Source organism: Hydra viridissima, unplaced genomic scaffold (genome assembly GCF_058129835.1).
Source record: "Hydra viridissima isolate aposymbiotic clone 2 unplaced genomic scaffold, HvirCarnegie_v1 scaffold_16, whole genome shotgun sequence".
In the NCBI taxonomy this organism is placed as follows: domain Eukaryota; kingdom Metazoa; phylum Cnidaria; class Hydrozoa; order Anthoathecata; family Hydridae; genus Hydra; species Hydra viridissima.
Genome location: NW_028324315.1, coordinates 2040246 through 2060092, shown reverse-complemented (window position 1 = coordinate 2060092; position 19847 = coordinate 2040246). Strand labels below are relative to the sequence as shown.

General features: G+C 27.5%; 2 protein-coding genes across 2 annotated transcripts; both read right to left on the bottom strand.

The window, feature by feature from the left end:
- Positions 1-1462: 1462 nt before the first annotated feature.
- On the bottom strand, positions 1463-13482 carry LOC145181650 (nicastrin-like). The gene is made up of 18 exons (XM_090073828.1): positions 13362-13482; positions 13112-13210; positions 12056-12179; positions 11736-11818; positions 9069-9107; positions 7282-7340; positions 6981-7061; positions 5018-5159; positions 4673-4773; positions 4308-4424; positions 4089-4142; positions 3642-3755; positions 3420-3566; positions 2927-3105; positions 2551-2749; positions 2210-2431; positions 1891-2039; positions 1463-1801 (listed from the first exon to the last, which is right to left on the bottom strand). The coding sequence occupies exons 1-18, from the start codon at positions 13411-13413 to the stop codon at positions 1639-1641; spliced, it is 2124 nt and encodes a 707-aa protein (XP_089929954.1). The 5' UTR covers positions 13414-13482; the 3' UTR covers positions 1463-1638.
- Positions 13483-14262: 780 nt separating this feature from the next.
- On the bottom strand, positions 14263-17398 carry LOC145181105 (platelet-activating factor acetylhydrolase IB subunit alpha1-like). Its single transcript, XM_080056111.2, has 5 exons — positions 16917-17398; positions 16537-16626; positions 16061-16177; positions 15826-15942; positions 14263-14701 (listed from the first exon to the last, which is right to left on the bottom strand). Exons 1-5 carry the CDS (start codon positions 17235-17237, stop codon positions 14456-14458), a joined length of 891 nt encoding a protein of 296 aa, XP_079912237.2. The 5' UTR covers positions 17238-17398; the 3' UTR covers positions 14263-14455.
- Positions 17399-19847: the final 2449 nt, after the last annotated feature.

The following is a 19847-nucleotide window of genomic DNA, read 5'->3' as shown; positions in this document are numbered from 1 at the left end:
TTTATTGCATCAGCAATACCCTGGTTGGAAGAACAGCATGTTTTAAAATTATTCTGGAACTTTTTCGCTGCTTCTCATGGGAAAGGACCAGTAGATGCTATTGGTGGAACCGTTAAAAGAATAACAACGCAAAAAATAATCCAGAGAAAATGTATGATAACTGATGCCATATCTATTTTGTTTCTATGGAAGATAATATAAATACAATAAAAAAAATTTAAAATTGATGAGTTATTTACAAAAGCATCAGCAAAACCAGGAATATTTTCAGCGCACCTAATTCAAAACAATATTGGTAAAATAGAAATGCGACCCTATTCAAGTGCCAAATATTTAGTGAAACAACTTACGTCTTCAGACGAAATCACCAAAAAACTTTAAAACGTTGTATATATGACAGCAAAATAATATGGATGCAATTTGACACTGATATAGTATGGGCGTGTTCGGCAGATTGCTATGTAAAAACTATTTTTATGAAGATGTAGTTATATATTTGTCCAATACTTCTCTACTTAGTTTTAAATTTATTAAAAACAGCCCATTTACCTGGTTTATAATTACCCAAATGTGTCTGGTCACGCTGTGACGTTTACCACTAGTTAATTAAAGGTGCACCTGTTTGAAATTTAATTAAATAAATGTTATTTAGCTATAAAACTTGTAAGAGTAATATCTAAACTTTTTGTTTAATGCCAAGTTAGTAATTCAGTTCATCTGTATTATCTGAATCATGATGTTGATCTAAAAACTAAAAAACAGTGAGAGAATTTTGGTCACGCTGTGACGTTTTATATTTTCTCGCATGAATAAGAGGCTAATATATCCACCCTAATTTTTTTTCTTGTTTTTTGTAGCACCTTTTATGAGCTAACAAAATAGCAAAAAAAATTCTTTTTATATCTATTTAATAATAAAATACTGAAGGCTAAAGGCAAAAAAAAAGACGGTTGTCACGCTGTGACGGTCATGGAATTGCTCTAGATTAAATAGAGAAAAAAAAAGCCTTTTCCAGAATTCTTTATATTAGATGCCATGCAAATGCTTGATGTTGCTTGGGGAAGGTGAAAACAGAAGCTACTTGTAAATGTTTGTTTCAAAAGCTGGAATTTCAGAGAAAATGTGTACTGTAGCCTTCAAGGACCAGTTAGAAAAACTTGCAGTTCACACCTCCAAGTTCTTTCCTGAAGGAACAAAGGTAAATAATCTAGTGCCCATGGATGATTTTGTCAACACTACCGACCTGATGATGGATGATGAATAGATTATATCAGATGTGTCAGGGGAAGAAAATTTTGAGGCTGAAGAAGATAAAAATAGAGGATGTAGATTTTTTGATCTACATATCTTCATCTTCTGAGATTTTACTGTATCTAAAGCTAAATAGTTTCCCATAGATATTACAGAAACCTTAATTCCAGGTTTCTCAGTTTATTTTCTGCGCAAATTGAAAACAACATGAACAAAAATGTTAATCAACCATTTACAAAAATGCAATCTATACAAACAATAAATAAAAGTTCGATGACATTGAAAAAACTTGAATTTATAAAATATTTTCAGGTCGTGTTGGATATTAGCAGGTTATTGCTTGATACTATTACAGATGCTTACTTATATCAGCAGGTGTTGTGATGCTTACTTATCAGCAGTCGGCGTAAAAAGCACCTCGGCCTTCTTGTTGACAAAATAAACAACAGCGAAGGAAATAGCAAAGATAATGATACCCGAGGACAAAACACCGGCCTCTAAGGCTGGACTGGCGACTAGAAACATTTGTATACCAATATCTGAATTCCACCTAGAGAGAAAAAAAAGCAGATTTTCCCATTATGAACAACAGAAATCAAACCAAAAAAATAAAAACCGACAACAAAATAAGTTACTTACATGCTCTCAGCCCACGTTGAATATTCTGACGAGTCGTAGTCTTGGAGTTCGAATGCCGGAGAAACAGCCTGTGTCATGTATGTTGTTGAACGCACACATACCATTAAACCTCGACCGGGTACAGTGATGTAAGAGAAAGCATAAGGAAGCTAAAGAGAGAATAAGTTAAAAATAAACGCTAAAAATAACGTTAAAAAAAAAAAAAAAAAACAATGTTGCAATTGCTGTTTTATTGATACTTTGTACTAAATTAATCTCTAGGGTTTTAGGCCATGACATTTTTTGATAAATAAACTAAAAACTTCAGAAACATAAATACCGAAGTCCTTTTTTTATTTTTGCACGAGGTTTCTGGCAACCACTCTCCTGTATAATAACTCAACAAGCGATGTATCACTTGTGTAAAAGGATTATCGATTTGCAAGACGCTTATATACCGCGACATGGGTTTGTTCGGCAACGGATCAGCCTTCTTACCGAGAACTTCTTTAAAGCCAGGACAGTTAGCCGAGAACATTAGGCAAAAAAGAAGGTTGGCAGTCTAAGAAAAGTTTGAATGATGGTTTCTATGTAAAGTTAACAAAGTTAAACTGTGTAAATTGATTTAAAAATGAAATAACATTTTCTAAATATTTAGGTCTAAGCCCGTTGCTACGTTACCAAATTAGCTGGAACAACAATGCGCTGCTTTGGAGGTACTCCACCAGATGCCAATAAGTAAAGTGAATTAGCAACAGCCTCTGAGAGATTACTGAGCCTTTTGACTAAAGGTCCATGTATTTTCATGTATGATATATTGTTGATACTTTTGACATACAGACCGATGTTATCATGATTGTCAAAACGACTGTTGTAGTACCTAAAAAAAGAATAAAAAACATTTTACTTTTTTTTTTTATATATTAAAAAACTAATTTAAGAAAAAAGGAAAGCAGTAACAAAATAATAAGAATATTAACAATAATAATGTATTAATAATGTAATAGCAATAATAAATTTTGATATTTTCAAATTGTTTCGTTAATATTTATTATACTTGTTTGAAAATTCTTTATCATGATCTGCCAATACAACACCAGGTATTTTTTTATGAGAACGGAGAAAGCGCTGAAATGATGCAGGAGGTAACGGCTGTCTTAATGAGCGATCGACAACGTCAAAAGGCATGGATGCCTCTTCAAAAGACTTGTTTAAATACTCTAGCATGACGTCAACCTAATGAATTGAAAATTTATAAGTTTCTTGTGAGGGAACTTTTTATGCAACACTTTGTAATACTTTTCTTTCACATAATTGCGATTAAAAAATGCGCTTTCTAAAACAGATAGGATGACTTCATATTTACAAATACATTTACACACCGATAAGAATGTTCAAAATTAATGCATTCCTACTTTTTAGACAAACATCTCTATTTTGTCAACATGATTAATATGATAAAATATGATAAAACAAATTATCAAGAATTGAAACCTGCAGTTTAAACACATAAGACTTAAAACTATAAGTGCTATGCATAAGCAGCATACCTTCTGTTTAACTGCATCATTGTGCTGCGATACTGGGTCAGTGTGTGAATAAATTTTCTCATTCAAACCAACCTGAGTGATCTCCATGAAATACCCTATATTTGTCAAGTTAAATCGGCTGGTCCACGCTTCATCATCGTTTTTAGACTAGAAGAGGAAAAAGAAAATTATTTTTGAGTAATAAGCAACAACTGAAAATTTGAAAAACCAGCGAAAACTAACTTTATTATTAGGATACATGTTTTCAGGTGATAAATACTTTGTTGAGGGGTAAGGGAAATTATCCCGCTCCATATCATACACCATCTTTGATGAGCCAATGTAATCCCACTCTTCCTAAAATGAACAGCAAATGCAAATTTATATATATTGGTAAAATAATCCTCAAAATGATTAACGGTGAACTAAACACAGTGAATAGGTAAACAAAGCTATAATTAATTTGGAAGTAACATGAACTATTTGAGCTCATCCATTACTTAGTAAAAATTATTTTTTGTTGGAACTTGTCAAAATAAAATTTGGCTTTTCCTTTCATATGAAACTACAAACATAATTTGCAGTTATTTATTAAACTTTACATAAACATTAAATAAATTTTATGTAAAGTTTACAAAAATAGAAGTTAAATCTGTTACAAAATGCTTACCCCATTAAAAAAATGCTTACCCCATTAAAAAAAGCAAAAACAATTGGTTTCAATTTTTCAGTGATATTTTCTTTCTAAAAAAAATTGTATCTTTTATTGGAAATTTAAAAATCATCAAAAGAAAAAAAAATTTTGTTAACTCCTGTTTGTAAAGAGTAGTTCAATGTTTTTGATTAACAACATAAAAAAAAGAAATGTTTAAGTTGCTGACCCATTTGTTATCAATTTAAACTACTTACAATTAAATATCTTTTGTAATCTCCTAGAGCATGGGCTGCTGTAAGGAGAGTCACAATACCAGTTACACCATTATCTGCTCCAGGTGCAAAATCATGAAAAAAGGCAGTACTGTCGAGCTAAATTTTTTTAAAAAAAGTCAAAATATTCTGGAAAATATAAAAATCTACAAATAGGTTTTAAGTTTTCATATTAAAATTGTATGTATATGTGTGTGTGTGTTTATATATATATATATATATATATATATATATATATATATATATATATATATATATATATATATATATATATATATATATATATATATATATATATATATATATAATTTTTCTAAGTTAATAAAAAGAAACATAAGAAGTGAAACCTTTGTAGCAGCCATAATAATTTCATCATTTTCAATTTCAGCAACCATTGGAAAAAGGCTTCCATACACATTATTATCCCCTAGTGGATCACAGTAGGTACCTTTAAGAAAAAAAACTCTTAAATCTCTATACATATATGTAAAAAAAAAAACTAGACACCTAGAATATTACTTGTTCCCTGCCCATAATGAATTATTAAAACCCATAAAACTAAATTTCAGTAACTCTAAAACAAAAATCAAATGGGAAGCTGTTTCAGATATGGAAATAAATTTAGAAATAAACAGCTTCTATTCCCTTCTCATTTACTTTTACTTAATTGATATTTATGGTTAAATACTTACTTTGAATGGGGTTTGGCATTTCTGTTTTTCTACGACATGTTGGAGTATCTTTTGCAGCAAACATAAAATCCTTCATTTCAACTGCGCAGAGTGGGAAGCTAGGAGATGTCCCTTCTCCAGGTCTGTTATGGTCCATGTAGCACTATGAAGTATAGTTTTTCACATAAAATTCAATTAAACAATGTATTTATTTAAGCATGAGCTGTTTTTCTGTTAATAACAAATAATTATGAATAATTATGAACAAAGTTCTAACTTCTATATTAGTCTTTTAAGATAAATCAAATTTTCTGAAGTACAATAAAAAAGAACTTTTATTGATAGTAGGTACAGAAGCATACTGTATGCACCCCTGATAACCCTACTTTAATGCACCATTTTGAACAATGTTAATGTACTATTTTAGATAACTACTTTTAAACTTAGCATACAGTTCTTTTACAATTAAGAGAATTAATGCTTTTGCAAGTGAGATTTTCAAACTATACTCAAAAAATTTTTTTTCAGGCATTTGCCTGCTGTTTTCATCACTACAATAAAATTCAAAAAGTTTATTTATATATGAGACATTTCCTTTCACTTCTTTTTTCCAGGCAAGAGAAGAAGTCTTCTTTTTCTGCAGCAATTTGTTTGATATCTGCACCATACAATTAGTAACATTAAAATCTTTGATACATTTATTAGACCAAGAAGCTGGAACCAGTGTTAGTAATTGAATGTTCTGATTGTAATTGAATTTGCTTTAATTTTTCCTGTACATCCAAGTCATTTGCTTTAATTTTTCCTGTACATATATCCATGTCATTTGCTTTATGTTGAACTTCTTTAACTAGTTTATTGAGGGAATTGTCTTGGCTTAACTGAACAGGATCTATATTTAAAGTCTTTGCAATTCCTAATTTTACTGTTTGAGTGACTAGCCACAGCATGCATTTTAAGAGGACTTATGTTCATAGAGGTCACGGAAGATTTAAGGTTTTCTTTCAAATTCGTAAACAGACATATTTTTTAGCTATCAAACATAAAGTTTGTATAAAATAAAGGTACATACTCTTTGATGTAAAATGCATACAAGTGTATATACTAGAACTGCTCCTGAAATACTGGGATTCTACAAATCTTTAAAAAATAAATGCAAAATAAATAAGCACAACTATTTTTTTTATTAATAAAAAAACAATTTTACTTAATTTTTTAGTTTTTTATTATATACTTTCAATGATATTAAATCATATTTAAAAAAGAAAACCCTTGCAGTTTTTTTGCATTATGGAGTTTGTAACATGTTACATTATAGGCATCTCAAAATATTCTTCATTTTATACAGGGCATCAAAAAACTTAGGATAATTATTGCATTATTTTGAAAATGAATCTTCATATAGAAGCTTTGATTTTGTATGGTTTTGCCAATCATTTTTAAATTCTAAACCCTAAAAAAAGTTAAGTACAAACATTACAAAAGTAAACTTTAATTTATGTGACACGATTTGCTAAAAAATGAATGGCATTGAAAGAAAGTCAAAAAGAGATCGATATCTCTGAAACCATATTAAGTCAGACATGATAACATGCAGTGAATTTTTTTTCAAGAATGTAAGCTTGTATATAAAAAATCATTAAAATCTGAGAAGGGATGGTGAAAAAATTTTTTTTTCATTGATTTGATAGGGAATGGCCTTAGTGTAAATGGTTATCCTTTGTTTACTTGCTCTTAACAAATCAAACACAGATTGCTTAATCTATTGTTGTAAAATTAACTGATGCAATATGTAAAGCAATTTCATTTTATTTGGAAAAAAACAATCTCTAACAAAATTAGTATTTAATCTGATTCAGTCATTTTTGGATTTACTTAAAATTGGATCATCGGATTGTACTTGTACTAGGATGATACTTGTAATAGGATGATGAGATAAAATTTATAAGATATAATCACTAAAAATAGTAACTAAAAAAAAAACCTTGATTAAGTCATTTATCTCTTCCTCATCTGATAGCACGAAAATTGGAATTCCATAATAATTTTTTGACATGTCATTTCCCTGTGTAAATGAAAATTGGCAACTGATACAACAAATAAAAACTTTTTAAACCAGACTATTATCATACATTTATAATATTCTACAATGATGTGCTTCAATTATCGCATGTTTCAATTGGATTATTAGAAAACAACCCATAAAACTTACCATAGGAATTTAATACCCAATAACAGTTTAATTCCCTGGTTCAAAAAAATGTTCAGAGTGTGGTTATACGTACCATAGGATTCCACTTTATCTTTTGACAATTACTGTATTCTTTGTCATTTGAGTATGCTCCTTTAAGTACAGAGGAAAAAAACAAAGTTAATAGAGTAAGGTTATCAATCTTTTGAAATTCCTCTAGTTACACACACACACACACACACACACACACACACACACACACACACACACACACACACACACACACACACACACACACACACACAGTATGCAAAAAATGAAATAAAAAAAACAAGTTGTACCCTTAAAATCTCAACTTTTTTTGTTTATGACCAAAAGATTTGTACTAATCATTGGTCATTCCAAAACATTGAGGCTATTTATATTAAATTATAGGTTTATTTTATCCTGCGTTAATATGAAATCATTGCTCATTCTCAATTTTTTATTGAAGGAATATCATATTATGTTGAAGCATCCATTTTGTTATCAATAAATGTCAATTTTTCCACTCCTTTCCGACTCCTTTCCAACCTCAAATCCATAAATTTCCTCCTGCATGTTTGACAAAAACAACTCAATTGATAAGCTTCTTTTTACTACACTTTCTGGACCCCATCTAATGAGACAAGGTTATACATCCAGTGAGGTTATATTTTGACTCATATGGCCATAAAACCTTTTTCCAATGATATTGCCATTTTTTCCTACTTCTTTGAAAGCCCTAATTGATAACTCAATTGTTTTGCAGTTAAAAATGTTTTGAAAATACTCTATTTCTCTAATCTTGCTCTCTGATTCAATATCTGATTTTTGATGTTACAGTGTAATGCTGTGGTCTTCTTGAACTTTAAAAGCTATTTGAGCTGCCAAAATAAATCTATTTTTCCTATTAACAGCACAGTAGTCTTGCTTTTTCATTTTCTGTCAGCCACAGTAAAAATGGTTCTAATCAGATCATGTTTCTTAATGATTGAGGACACTGTGATAAAAAGAATTCTAGTGTCTTTTTTGGACTTGAAGGTATGATTTTCCTTTTCAAATCAACTACGCTGCTTTGTTGATAGAATTTGTTAGCTATTTTACATATCAATTTGATCCTTTAATTCACTCAATTTGCACAAAAATAATGACCTATTTTGTCAGTATACGATAATTTTTTTGCATTCAATTTAATCCATTATCAGATCTATTGTCTTAGATTCTGAGAACAACATACTTAATGAGATCTCAATAACAATACTTGATAAAAGATATCAAGAAAAAAAAAATTCAAATATTTTAATTTTTTTTGATGGGATTTTTAAAATTGTTATTTTTAAGCTTACAATTATTTTTTTTACATACTCTGTGTGTGTGTGTCTGTGTGTGTGTATGTATATATATATTTTTAAGCTTGCGATTATTTTTTTTACATACTGTGTGTGTGTGTGTATATATATATATTTTTAAGCTTACGATTATTTTTTTTACATACTGTGTGTGTGTGTGTGTGTGTGTGTGTGTGTTTGTGTGTGTGTGTGTATATATATATATTTTTAAGCTTACAATTATTCTTTTTACATACTCTGTGTGTGTGTGTGTTTGTGTGTGTGTGTGTGTGTGTATATATATATATATTTTTAAGCTTACGATTATTTTTTTTACATACTCTGTGTGTGTGTTTGTATATATATATATATATATATATATATATATATATATATATATATATATATATATATATATATATATATATATATATATATATATATATATATATATATATATATATATATATATACACACATTCACTCAAACATACATATAAATATGTACTATTCTTTAAACTAAACAACTTACCAAAACTGTCCAAAGGACATTTAGAGTCTGGAGAAAAGTCTGGAATAAAATACAAAAAATTATGTCTCTTTAAGCCATAAATAACATATACATGCACAAAAATCAGAATCCATTTCTAAATGTAAGAACTGAATTAAAAAATAGCTAACTTAAATTACAAAAATATTTTGGCATACAAATGACAACATTTACAAAAGAGTTATTTTAAAATATTTTGTACAATTTATATTTATGACTAATATTTTACACACTAACACTCAAATTACACATATTTTGTGCTTTTAACATATTTTCTGCTAAGCATATATCTTTTTATCATTCAGAGGTTTTTATTTTAAAAAAGGCATATTATTATAGATATATTATCAATTATTATAGATATTATCAACTTATAGGAAGATTCTTGGTAACCTTGTATTTCAACAAACCATTTTTACTTCTCCCTTATTTCCTTTACAATGATCCTTAAAGCTATTAGGTCTTAAATTATTTAATAAAATATTAAAAAGTTGTAAAATTTGATTCAATTACATATTACATACAGAATGTTATCATTATGTTATTATCTGCAAATCATCAAGACTTACTATCAAATCATGAAAGTTAGTAATTACTAAACCTTCTCTACTATAATAACTGCATTATAATAAAATGTCAAACATCACAATTTCATGCATTTTGCACAATTTCTCCTTGTGTAATTCATTGATTTTCTTAAAAAAAAAGAAAGAAAAAAACTGAATTTTTCAGATTGACAAATTTTGACTGGAACTCTGAAGTCATTGATACAAATAAAATTCTTATAAATCATATATTAATAGCTAAGGTGCATAGAGAAATATGAGGTGTTGAAAGAAACAATGTGGTATTAAACTTTCAATGTAGTATGTGACAAAATAGAATCATTTTGAATTTTGCCTATAGCTAGTAACAGAGGTAAACTATTTTCTGGTATTTTTTGGTTTTTAACTGAAGAAATTTTTTGCTACACACTTTATCAAAGAGAGAGTTTTTAATTCATTTTGAATTTTCCACAAGATTATGTAAGTCTAAAAAAAAAAATAGATAATGTATTAAGATACATCACCAGGTATAGTTTTTAATGCTGCAAGGCACTGCAGTATACAAGCAGTGAATTAAATTAAATGGAATTTGATTTACATTTGAGAAAAAAATTTTTCTTTTCCTCTTAAAATTTTTTTTTTGTGAAATATTTTTTAGTTTATTGGAATTTAAGTAAGGAGTTAAAGGATTTCACTTGGTGAGAAGAAAAAAAAAAACAGAATCAAAAAAATATTTCAGACAGTGAGCAAGGTTTAATATTCAATCCATTTTTATTTATTTCTGTAGAACTTTTTAAATATCTTTTTACATTTTTACAAAATTTTTTTTTTTTTTTTTTGAAAAACCCTTTAATAAAGATAAATCATAGTGATATAAACACGTATAGCTGATTTAAATTAAAAAATGCAGAAAAAGAAGTCATAAGCAGTTATTGCCACTAAAGGTACACAGATGAGAGCAAGTTATATACTACTTTTTTTATTTCAATCAAACTTTAATTTATAGTAATAGAGCATATATTTCAATTGCTTTTTTTTTTCTTTTCTTTATTTAAAAGAAAAAAATTGAACACTTTGACAAGTAATACCATTTGAATAAAATTGTGAATGATAGTGTAAATAAAATGTCATTTGAATAATTATGAATGATAGTGTAAATAAAATATCATTATGTTGAATTTAATGATGGGAGGCAGAGGGTGTTAGAGAACTTTTTTATTTAACTATTTAAGTTTTCATAGGTACATTACAGAAGCTACAGAGAATAATCTAATCATGCTATCTGTTAAATAAGATTGTATAAGTAGTTGACCAATTATAGCACTTTTCTTCACTAAATTATCTAAGTTAAGAGTTTGGTTATCTTTTTAACAAACTTGAATATCTATAAAACTTTGAAAAAGCTAAATACAACTTTCAGAGGGAACTACTTCAATAGACTATTAACAAATGTGCACAATTTGAAACTGGTGAATTGCTAATGCATGGTCAATTACTAATGTACTCAATACGTTACCAGCTGGGAGAAAAGGTACCAAAAGTGCAGTCACTAAATAACGAGAAAATCAATAAATTACAAGTTGAGATCAAATTTTAGCTATTTTCATTCTTGATATTTTTGTTTTGTATGAACTCTGAAGTATGTTTTGCACAACTTTTTAGATTTCTTATTTATCACTAATTAATATAATAACAAAAAATCATAATATGCAAAAGGTACCATTTTTAAAGCCATTTTTACAAAAAAATGCATATTTGAATAATATTATTTGTAAATTTAATATCTCCGGAATTTGTAGGAAAATATCATTATGAATTTTTTGATATTAATGCCAATGACTACAGTAAACATACTGGCATTCTTAAATCCATCCCGCACTTTTGGGACCTTTTCTCCCAGCTGGTCACATACATATTTTTGTTTGCATTTGATTTACTTTGTGATTTATTAAATCTTTCATTTCTTAAATCAAAAGCTTTATATTTCCTCAGTCTGAATTGACTATTTTTTTTTTGTTTTGATTTCCTTTATTGGTTGAAAAAAAAAAAAAAATCTTAGTATAAGTAATATTTCTGTATCATGTAACTCCTGTATTTTACTTACGAGGTGGTAGAGTTGTTGTTAGCTTATGAATAACAAGCACACCAGAAACCTTTTTTGAGGTCATGAGTTTATTCATTACGTTCCTATAAATAAAAGAAAATCTTTAAAAAAAATTGAATTCAAATAACAATATAATAGAAAATTTCAAAAAAAATTTTTTTAATATTTTGCAAGTATAAGGTTCACTAATATAAAATGACAATGAACCACCTCATTCCTCCCCTGTCCCCCTTGAACTAATATATTTTTGCTCTGTTACAGATGTAACAAGTAGAAATATAAATACTAACATGATGTAAAATAAAGCTAAAAAAAATTACTCATTAAAAAAAGTAGAATTGAGCAGAGGGATATAAGGTTGATTTGCTCCTTTGTTAACCAACCAATCCACATCATCATCACTTTCAACTACATGCAATATGCCACGATTACCACTAATACTTGCTAACAAAAGAAAAAGACAAATTAAACATTTTAACACCATTCACCTATGTAAGTAACACAATTGTTGACATTATTGACAGCATTGTTAACATTATTTTTTTGTCTGTTTTTACTTTCATCCGGGTCTACATTGCTAATATATGACACTATTTATACATATTAAAATTATACATATTAAAATCATGCATATTAAAATCATACATATTAAAATTATACATGTTAAAATTACACATATTAAACTTATACATATTAAACTTATACATATTAAAATTATACATATTATATTAAGCAACTATATATTATTTAACTACATATTATACATATATAAAAAAAATTTTGGTTGTTCTATCTGTGGTTTTCTAACAGTTTTCTATCTGTGTGTTTTCCTATTATCTATTTGTGGGTTTTACAATAATTCCCATAAGTCTTTAAATTTGTTGAACTTTATGAAATACCATTAAAAAAAGCCTTCTAAACTCGAAACTTTGCTTTTATTCACAATGTATAAAAACACAAAATAAAATCTTTAAAACATAAAATGTTTATTTATTGGTTTTCTTATTTAAAGTTAGGATAACAATATTATATAAATGATATTTTCAATCTATTAAACTGAGAAAAAGAAATATAAAAAAATTTTGACATATTGATTAGCTACTTGGTATATAAAATTTTTGACGGAACAAAAAAGCCTTTCAAACAATTAAACTTCACCTTTTTATTCACAAGGTATAACTTTTTATTTTGTGAGTAAAGGCGAAGTTTTTAGAGTTTAGAGCTCTATTTTTATGCTAAACAATATTATATTATTAACAATAATTATCATTATTAATATCATTTTTATTATTAATAAATAATAAAAACAATGATAAAGTTAATAGTTTTAGTAATATAATAACTTCTTCAAACAACAATAAAAAACAGTAACCTACATGTGCAACCAACTTGATGGGTAGCATTAGTCAGCAAGATACAAGGAGAATAATTCTTGATGCTTTTATAGATTTTTGATTCAATTTGAGACAGAAAAACTAAAGCAATATCAAATGATTACTTTTTTCATATTAGTTACTAGACCACTTCAAAAAATTCTTTAAAAACTAAACACTTGATACCACAATTAAAACTTAAAGTTTAACATTTTGGAAATTGTTGATAAGAAAAGTATTTTTAAAAACTTACCATAATTATTTATATACATAAGTGAACCCAAAACCATAAAAGTAGAATACATTTTATTTTTAAATATCTATTTTTATATATATATATTATACATTATGAAATCTCTAAAGATAAAAGGGAAACAATTACAAAATTCAATTATTTTCAACTTAACAATGAAAATGCTTGTTCTTGGATTTTCACAAGATGTCAATTTTAATTGTTTTCTAAAAATACTATTACTCTGTTTAAACATTGAACTGCTATTGGTCGGTAACATTCTATAAGTAATTTTTATTGCTCTTTTGACAACAGGAATCAAGAAGTATTATCAATAAACTAAATATATGACTAAATTAATATATACCAAAATAGTTTTCTTAACTTAATTACAAAAATTAATTCCATTCACCTATGTAATTATGCTAATTATATAAATAAGCTTTAATGAAAACAAGAATGTTTTAAAAACTTAGCAATCTTTTGTTTCAAAGTTTTTAATTGAAAATTACAACTAAACACAGAATTGTGAACAGGAGAAAGTCTAATAATAACAGAGAAAAAAATTTAAAAAAAAAACTTTTTAAAATTCATAAATATTTGAGAATTCAAAACTTATAAACTACACAACTGAGTACTTAAAAAAATTTTTAAAAAAATCTATAAAAACTGTAAAAAAGTTAGAGTAATTTAAAATACTTTATAACAAATTCAAACACAACACAAAAAACTTTCAAAATTAAAATCCTAGGCAACAAAAATACAGGCCCCAAAATAGGAAAACAGCCTTGAGAAATATATTTTTCTATGATTTTTTAACACAAATAAAAAAGTTTATTAGATTTAAAAAGGAAACTAAACATTTAGAAATGTTTTTTCTTGAAAATGATTAAACTTTGTGTCCAAAAAGTTGTATTTCTGGATTGCATAAATAACATACTAATTATATACTTGACATAATTAACATAAGTTAACAAATAGTTACAAAAAAAAACCTGATTAAGGTTCAGCTTAACAAAATTTTTAACTTTAAATAAAATAATAAGAAAGTTAAATAATTTTTAAATAAATAAATAACATCAAAAACTGTTTACAAACTAATTTTTTTTTACATTTTATTTCAGGTGTTTTTTTAGAAAAGCAGTTAAACATGGTGCAATTCTTTTATAGCCTCGATTTGAAGGATGCAAATAATCAAGCATATCTTCATGAGATATTGTAGAATCTTTACGAACAAAACCTGGATCCACATTAAGGTAGTATGAATTAGGAATGGAGTTAAGCACTTTTTCAATTCCATAATTTACTTGATTGATTTTATCACGAAGACAATTTGGTTTTTCACCACGAGGTAAAATACCCTAAAATAATGGAGTTTTAATCAAATTTTATTTTTTCACAATTAGAAAAAAAAAAATTTCAGCACACATGATAAATTACAAGATACAGTGACAGAAAAATATGTGAGTTTTAAAAAAGTGATGAAATAATAGGTTGTTTAGTTTGCACAATTTGTAAGAAAATATTTGTGTAGATTCTTATGACATGTAAGAAATGGTTAGTAAGATAATCTTTGTAAAATTAGAGACTTGAAGATGCAGACCATTATATTGGCCTTCGTATACCTTTTAAAAAAGGTCTTCAAAAGTGAAGCACAATAAAGTAACATGACCTATACCATCATCACTTGATTGTTCTTGCTTCTCTAAATATTTTATCAGAGTAATGAGCGTTGGTAGTTTCACAACTAATTTCCCAATTAAACATCTTTCAATTAAACATCAACAGAAATTTAACTGAGCTGTGTAATTCAAAATTGACGTTGTGAGTACTCTTGTATGCCTGATATTCATTTGCAAATATTACACAAGATTTATCTATTTTTTAATCATGAGGATTTTTAAGATTTTCTAATAATATATAATGCATCTCGGACATTTTCCAAAATCTTTATTTGCTTTCAGAATGTAAGGGTGAGAATATAAATATTTCTTATGTATACATTAAAAATATTATGTTAACTCAAAGAGAAAGCACATTAAATCTCAAAAATGTTAAAATATGGGCTTACATTACATTTTACACACACTGTACAGCTAAAATACAAATTTTTTATCTGCTTTAAAGTTATGTTTATTGTTTTAAGAACTTTTAAAAACTTGCTAACATATAAAATATTGGACTCATACTTCATATAAAATATTGCACTCATACTTCTTCATAAAACATATGCATGCATGCATATGTTTATGAAGAACATACATACATACATACATACATACATACATACATACATACATACATACATACATACATACATACATACATACATACATACATACATACATACATACATACATACATACATACATACATACATACATACATACATTACACTAAGTAAAATAATAAAATAAAAATATAAATCAAATAAAATCAAACTTTATGAAGTCCTCAATGAAGCTTATAATAAACTTTAACTTACCAATACAATAGACTTGCATTTATTACTAGTCACCTTCCATACAATTGCTTCTAAAGCTTCCACTATCTCTTCACTAGTATTTTCATGGTTGTTTGTACCAACCCATATTACAACAATCTTTATAGCAAAACAATTTTATACTGACTTATTTAAAGAAAATTCAGCAAATAAATTTCAACATAATGTAGGCATTCATTATTTACAGAACAATTAAAATTATTTTATTTACAAGTACCTTCGGTGAGCAGGCATCTAAGAGACCATTGCTCAATCTCCACAACACATTTCCTGTACAGTCTCCAGGCATCCCTGCATTTACAACTTTAAACCGTGTTATTTCTTCATTCCATGTCTAAAACATTAAGATTCTACTTAAATACTGATTTAATGTTTAAAAAACCCATTAACATATTCTATTTTGTTAACACAAAATGATTTAACAAACCACATTTAACCATTTTAGTTTTTTTAAAAGAACTAAAAGCTATACTTTAAATAACTAAACAAAAGCTATACTTTGACACTAACATATACTTAAACAGGATAAACTAAATAATAAATCATTTTAAATCATACAAACTGTGACAATTCTACAATCAAATACTTTGATTTTAAAGTGTATAAAGAAACTGTTTATTCACCATTGAATTTATAGTCAAATTTTTTTATATATTATTATTTATATGTAATATAATTTATAGTCAAACTAACCTGAGTATCTTGGAATTTATGAACAATAGAGTCCCCAACAAATAATACATCAGGCTTAATTATTTGGCAATCTTTAATATGGTAAGCATGCTAAAAAATATATATGTATAACTATTTTACTTTAGGAATCTTGAAAAAGAAAAATTGGATCCATTCCATAAAACATTAACATAACATAATTTTGTGGCCTGGTGTTAAAAGTATCAATATTAAAAATTTTTTTGTTAATTGACAGTTTAGCACCAGGCCACAGAACTAATGATGAACAAGTCTAGCATCAAAAACCTTTTCTTCCATGCTCATTACTCAAACGCATTCAATTTTTTTAAAAAAATTATTAATGGTAATACAACACAGAATAAAAAACTGCAAACTATTACTATGCTCATCCATCTACCATCTTTTTGTACATCTTCTACGGGAGAAGCTTCTAAAGCACTATTTTTCATCACTAAACACAATCGTCTTTCTTTATTAACATTAGTATACTTTTGCTGATATAAGTTGATACAATAAAAAAAAAAAAAAACTTTTATACTTTCTTTTAACACAATTAAGATTATTAAATATTTCTTAAATCTCATTAATACCAAAATGTGTGCAAAAAACTTTTGTGCGTAAAAATAAACTTTGTGTGCAGTTATGTAGTAATTGAAAACTTTCAAATGAGCAAAGTTCTTAATAGTGCAGCAGATTAGCATTAAAAATGACTAAAATTGTGCAAAATTGGATAAAAGCATGAAATTTTCACCAATAACTCAGAAAATTATGCTGATCATTTTAAGATATGGTGGCAAAGCATAGCATGACCAAAACTGTCTTGAATCCATGATGGCAGCTACCACCATCTTGGATTTATAAAAACCTTATTAAATTTTAATCCGTTTAACTTATCTTGGCCAAAATTTAAGGGATGGTAGATCATTCAAAGTATACATTGATCGTACATGCACCAATGAGTGGGAAAGAGGCTTGGGCACAGCCCTCTTGCCCAAGAAATACCCTCTCCGCCCCTGCTTTTTTTTTAAAAAAAAATTTTTTAACTTTTTTAATAAATATTTCTAAAAAACTTCTTACTCAATAAAAAAGTTTAAAGCAGCTAAGAAGCTAAAACAACTTTTAATAAGCTATCTCTGGTACACCCTCGATCTCTGGTACACTCTCCTTGACAACTGCAAAGAGCAGTATATTTCAAGCTGTTATGCACACATTTACAGTGGCATGTTGTACAACCTGTCTTACATCCGCACTGAATTAACTCAGCACAGCATTTATCAGCTTCAGGAAGCGTCATCGATATTGAATGCGTGTAATTTGTGCAGCCCTTGACAAACACACCGCATCACGATCACAGTCATATTGACAGGCTTTAAGAAGTGCTGGAACAATGTCACAATTAAAAATAAGTAAAACATCTCAACCTTCCTGTTGTGCATGCATGTTGAGAAAATAGGCTTGTAGTTTTTCTTTCAAACATGTGCTATGTATACGCTAAGTTGGTGTATGTAGCCTATTTTCAGTTAGTTGGGACAAGCAATCAGCATATAGTCTAGCTGGATCAGCTAGTTTGAAAATGGGTGTGATACCATTCTCTGGCCTTGTTTCTTCAATGTAAACGATCAACTGAGCAAAAAAAATACCATGTTCACAGTCAACTTCATCTTCTACTTGCTGCATTTCAGCACGCATGCGTCTATTAAAAGCATGTTTTTTGTTGTACAGATCATTGAGACACTTAGTGTGATACTTAGCATCTTGAGCAATTAAATCTGTGTCGCTCAACTTGGTCAATAATATAGAATCACCCAAGGTAATAGCACACTCGCGGACTTTAATATCCAGATCCATGGTACAGATGCTGTGCAATGAGTATCACAAATAAAACAAACCTGTTGTGTGTAAACCAAATTTGATTTTCTCATATCACTTGACATTGATCACCTGAATGAACTGTGCTCAACATTAAGTGCCTGGGCTTCATTTAATAAGGATTCACCCTCTGCAGCTAGTGATGCGCAACAAAAACGTTTAGCTGCTCGATTGAGTTCAGTGGAATAGTAAAACATTATGCAGGGTTTATGCCACTTAGCTTTATTTGCAATCAAAGTACTTTAAAAGCCACTGCCATCATCTAATCGCTGAATATAAAATCCAGGCAGTAGCAAATCTGCCAGCACAAATTGTGGTAAGATTTCAGCAAGTGATTTGTAACTTGTCAAACAATCCGAACGCTTAGAATTAGCGAGGCAAATCAACTTGTTTGCAGAGGTACTTTGGCAGAAAATACATTTTGCCCAGTCAATCGGATTAGGTCTGTAGAAAACTTTATTCTCCGTAGAAATTGGATGTGCAACAATATATCGCTTGGCCATAATACATATGTATAGAGGCCTAGGAATATTATATATACATACGTATATATATATATATATATATATATATATATATATATATATATATATATATATATATATATATATAAAATATCAATACATTATAAAAAATAACTATAAACTTAGTTTTAATCGATAAAGATTGTTTATCTATTTTTCAAAACTTTTATATTTCATTTGTGATGTGATTTGTCTTTTAATCATTTTTTTTTTTAATCATTTTTTTAAAATCATTTTTTTAAATTGAACTGGACGTGCCACCATATCTTAAATGCATTGGGTACTTATTTTCTACATCTAAAAAATGTTTCATGCTTTTATCCACTCTTGCACAATTTTTATGCTAATCTGCTGTACTATAACATATATTTCCTTCTCTTCTGAATTAAACAATATATATAAAGTTATAGAAAATATTTTGAGATCACAAGAAAGCCTAAAAAAAGTATGCAAATTATTTAAGAACAGAAAATTAAACGAGTAAAATGCTTCAAAAATAAATAGTCATAAATAATAAACAAATGAAAATGATAATAACAGTATAAACTAAAAATCAATATAATAAATTTAAAGTATATATAGTAAAATTTATGCTATATATTGTAAAACTCATGCTATATGTAATAAAACCTATGCTGTATATTGTAAAACTCATACTATATACTGTGAAATTCATAATATATATTATGAGATTCACAAATTCATATATATTGTAATATTCATAATAGATATTATAATACTTTTAACAAAAATGTTCCAGAAAATGACAAAATTAATGAAACATTTTGATGATATTAAAAATTGTTATTAGTTGATGATATTAAAAATGTTATTAGTTAAATGATTTGTAAATGATAGTAAAAATGGTTTAAAAAAAAATCTATTTTTTTTAAGAAAAAGAAAAACTTACATTCATTC

Excerpts from the sequence above, each read along its gene's own strand:
- LOC145181650 (XM_090073828.1), bottom strand. The coding sequence starts at position 13,413 with ATGTATTCTACTTTTATGGTTTTGGGTTCACTTATGTATATAAATAAT. Across the intron at positions 5,160-6,980 it reads AGATAAATGACTTAATCAAG|TGCTACATGGACCATAACAG; the intron begins GTTTTTTTTTTA and ends TATACTTCATAG. Across the intron at positions 3,106-3,419 it reads ATGATGCAGTTAAACAGAAG|GTTGACGTCATGCTAGAGTA; the intron begins GTATGCTGCTTA and ends TCAATTCATTAG.
- LOC145181105 (XM_080056111.2), bottom strand. The coding sequence starts at position 17,237 with ATGCTAATCTGCTGCACTATTAAGAACTTTGCTCATTTGAAAGTTTTC. Across the intron at positions 15,943-16,060 it reads TAGATGCCTGCTCACCGAAG|ATTGTTGTAATATGGGTTGG; the intron begins GTACTTGTAAAT and ends TTTGCTATAAAG. Across the intron at positions 14,702-15,825 it reads AATGCAAGTCTATTGTATTG|GGTATTTTACCTCGTGGTGA; the intron begins GTAAGTTAAAGT and ends CCATTATTTTAG.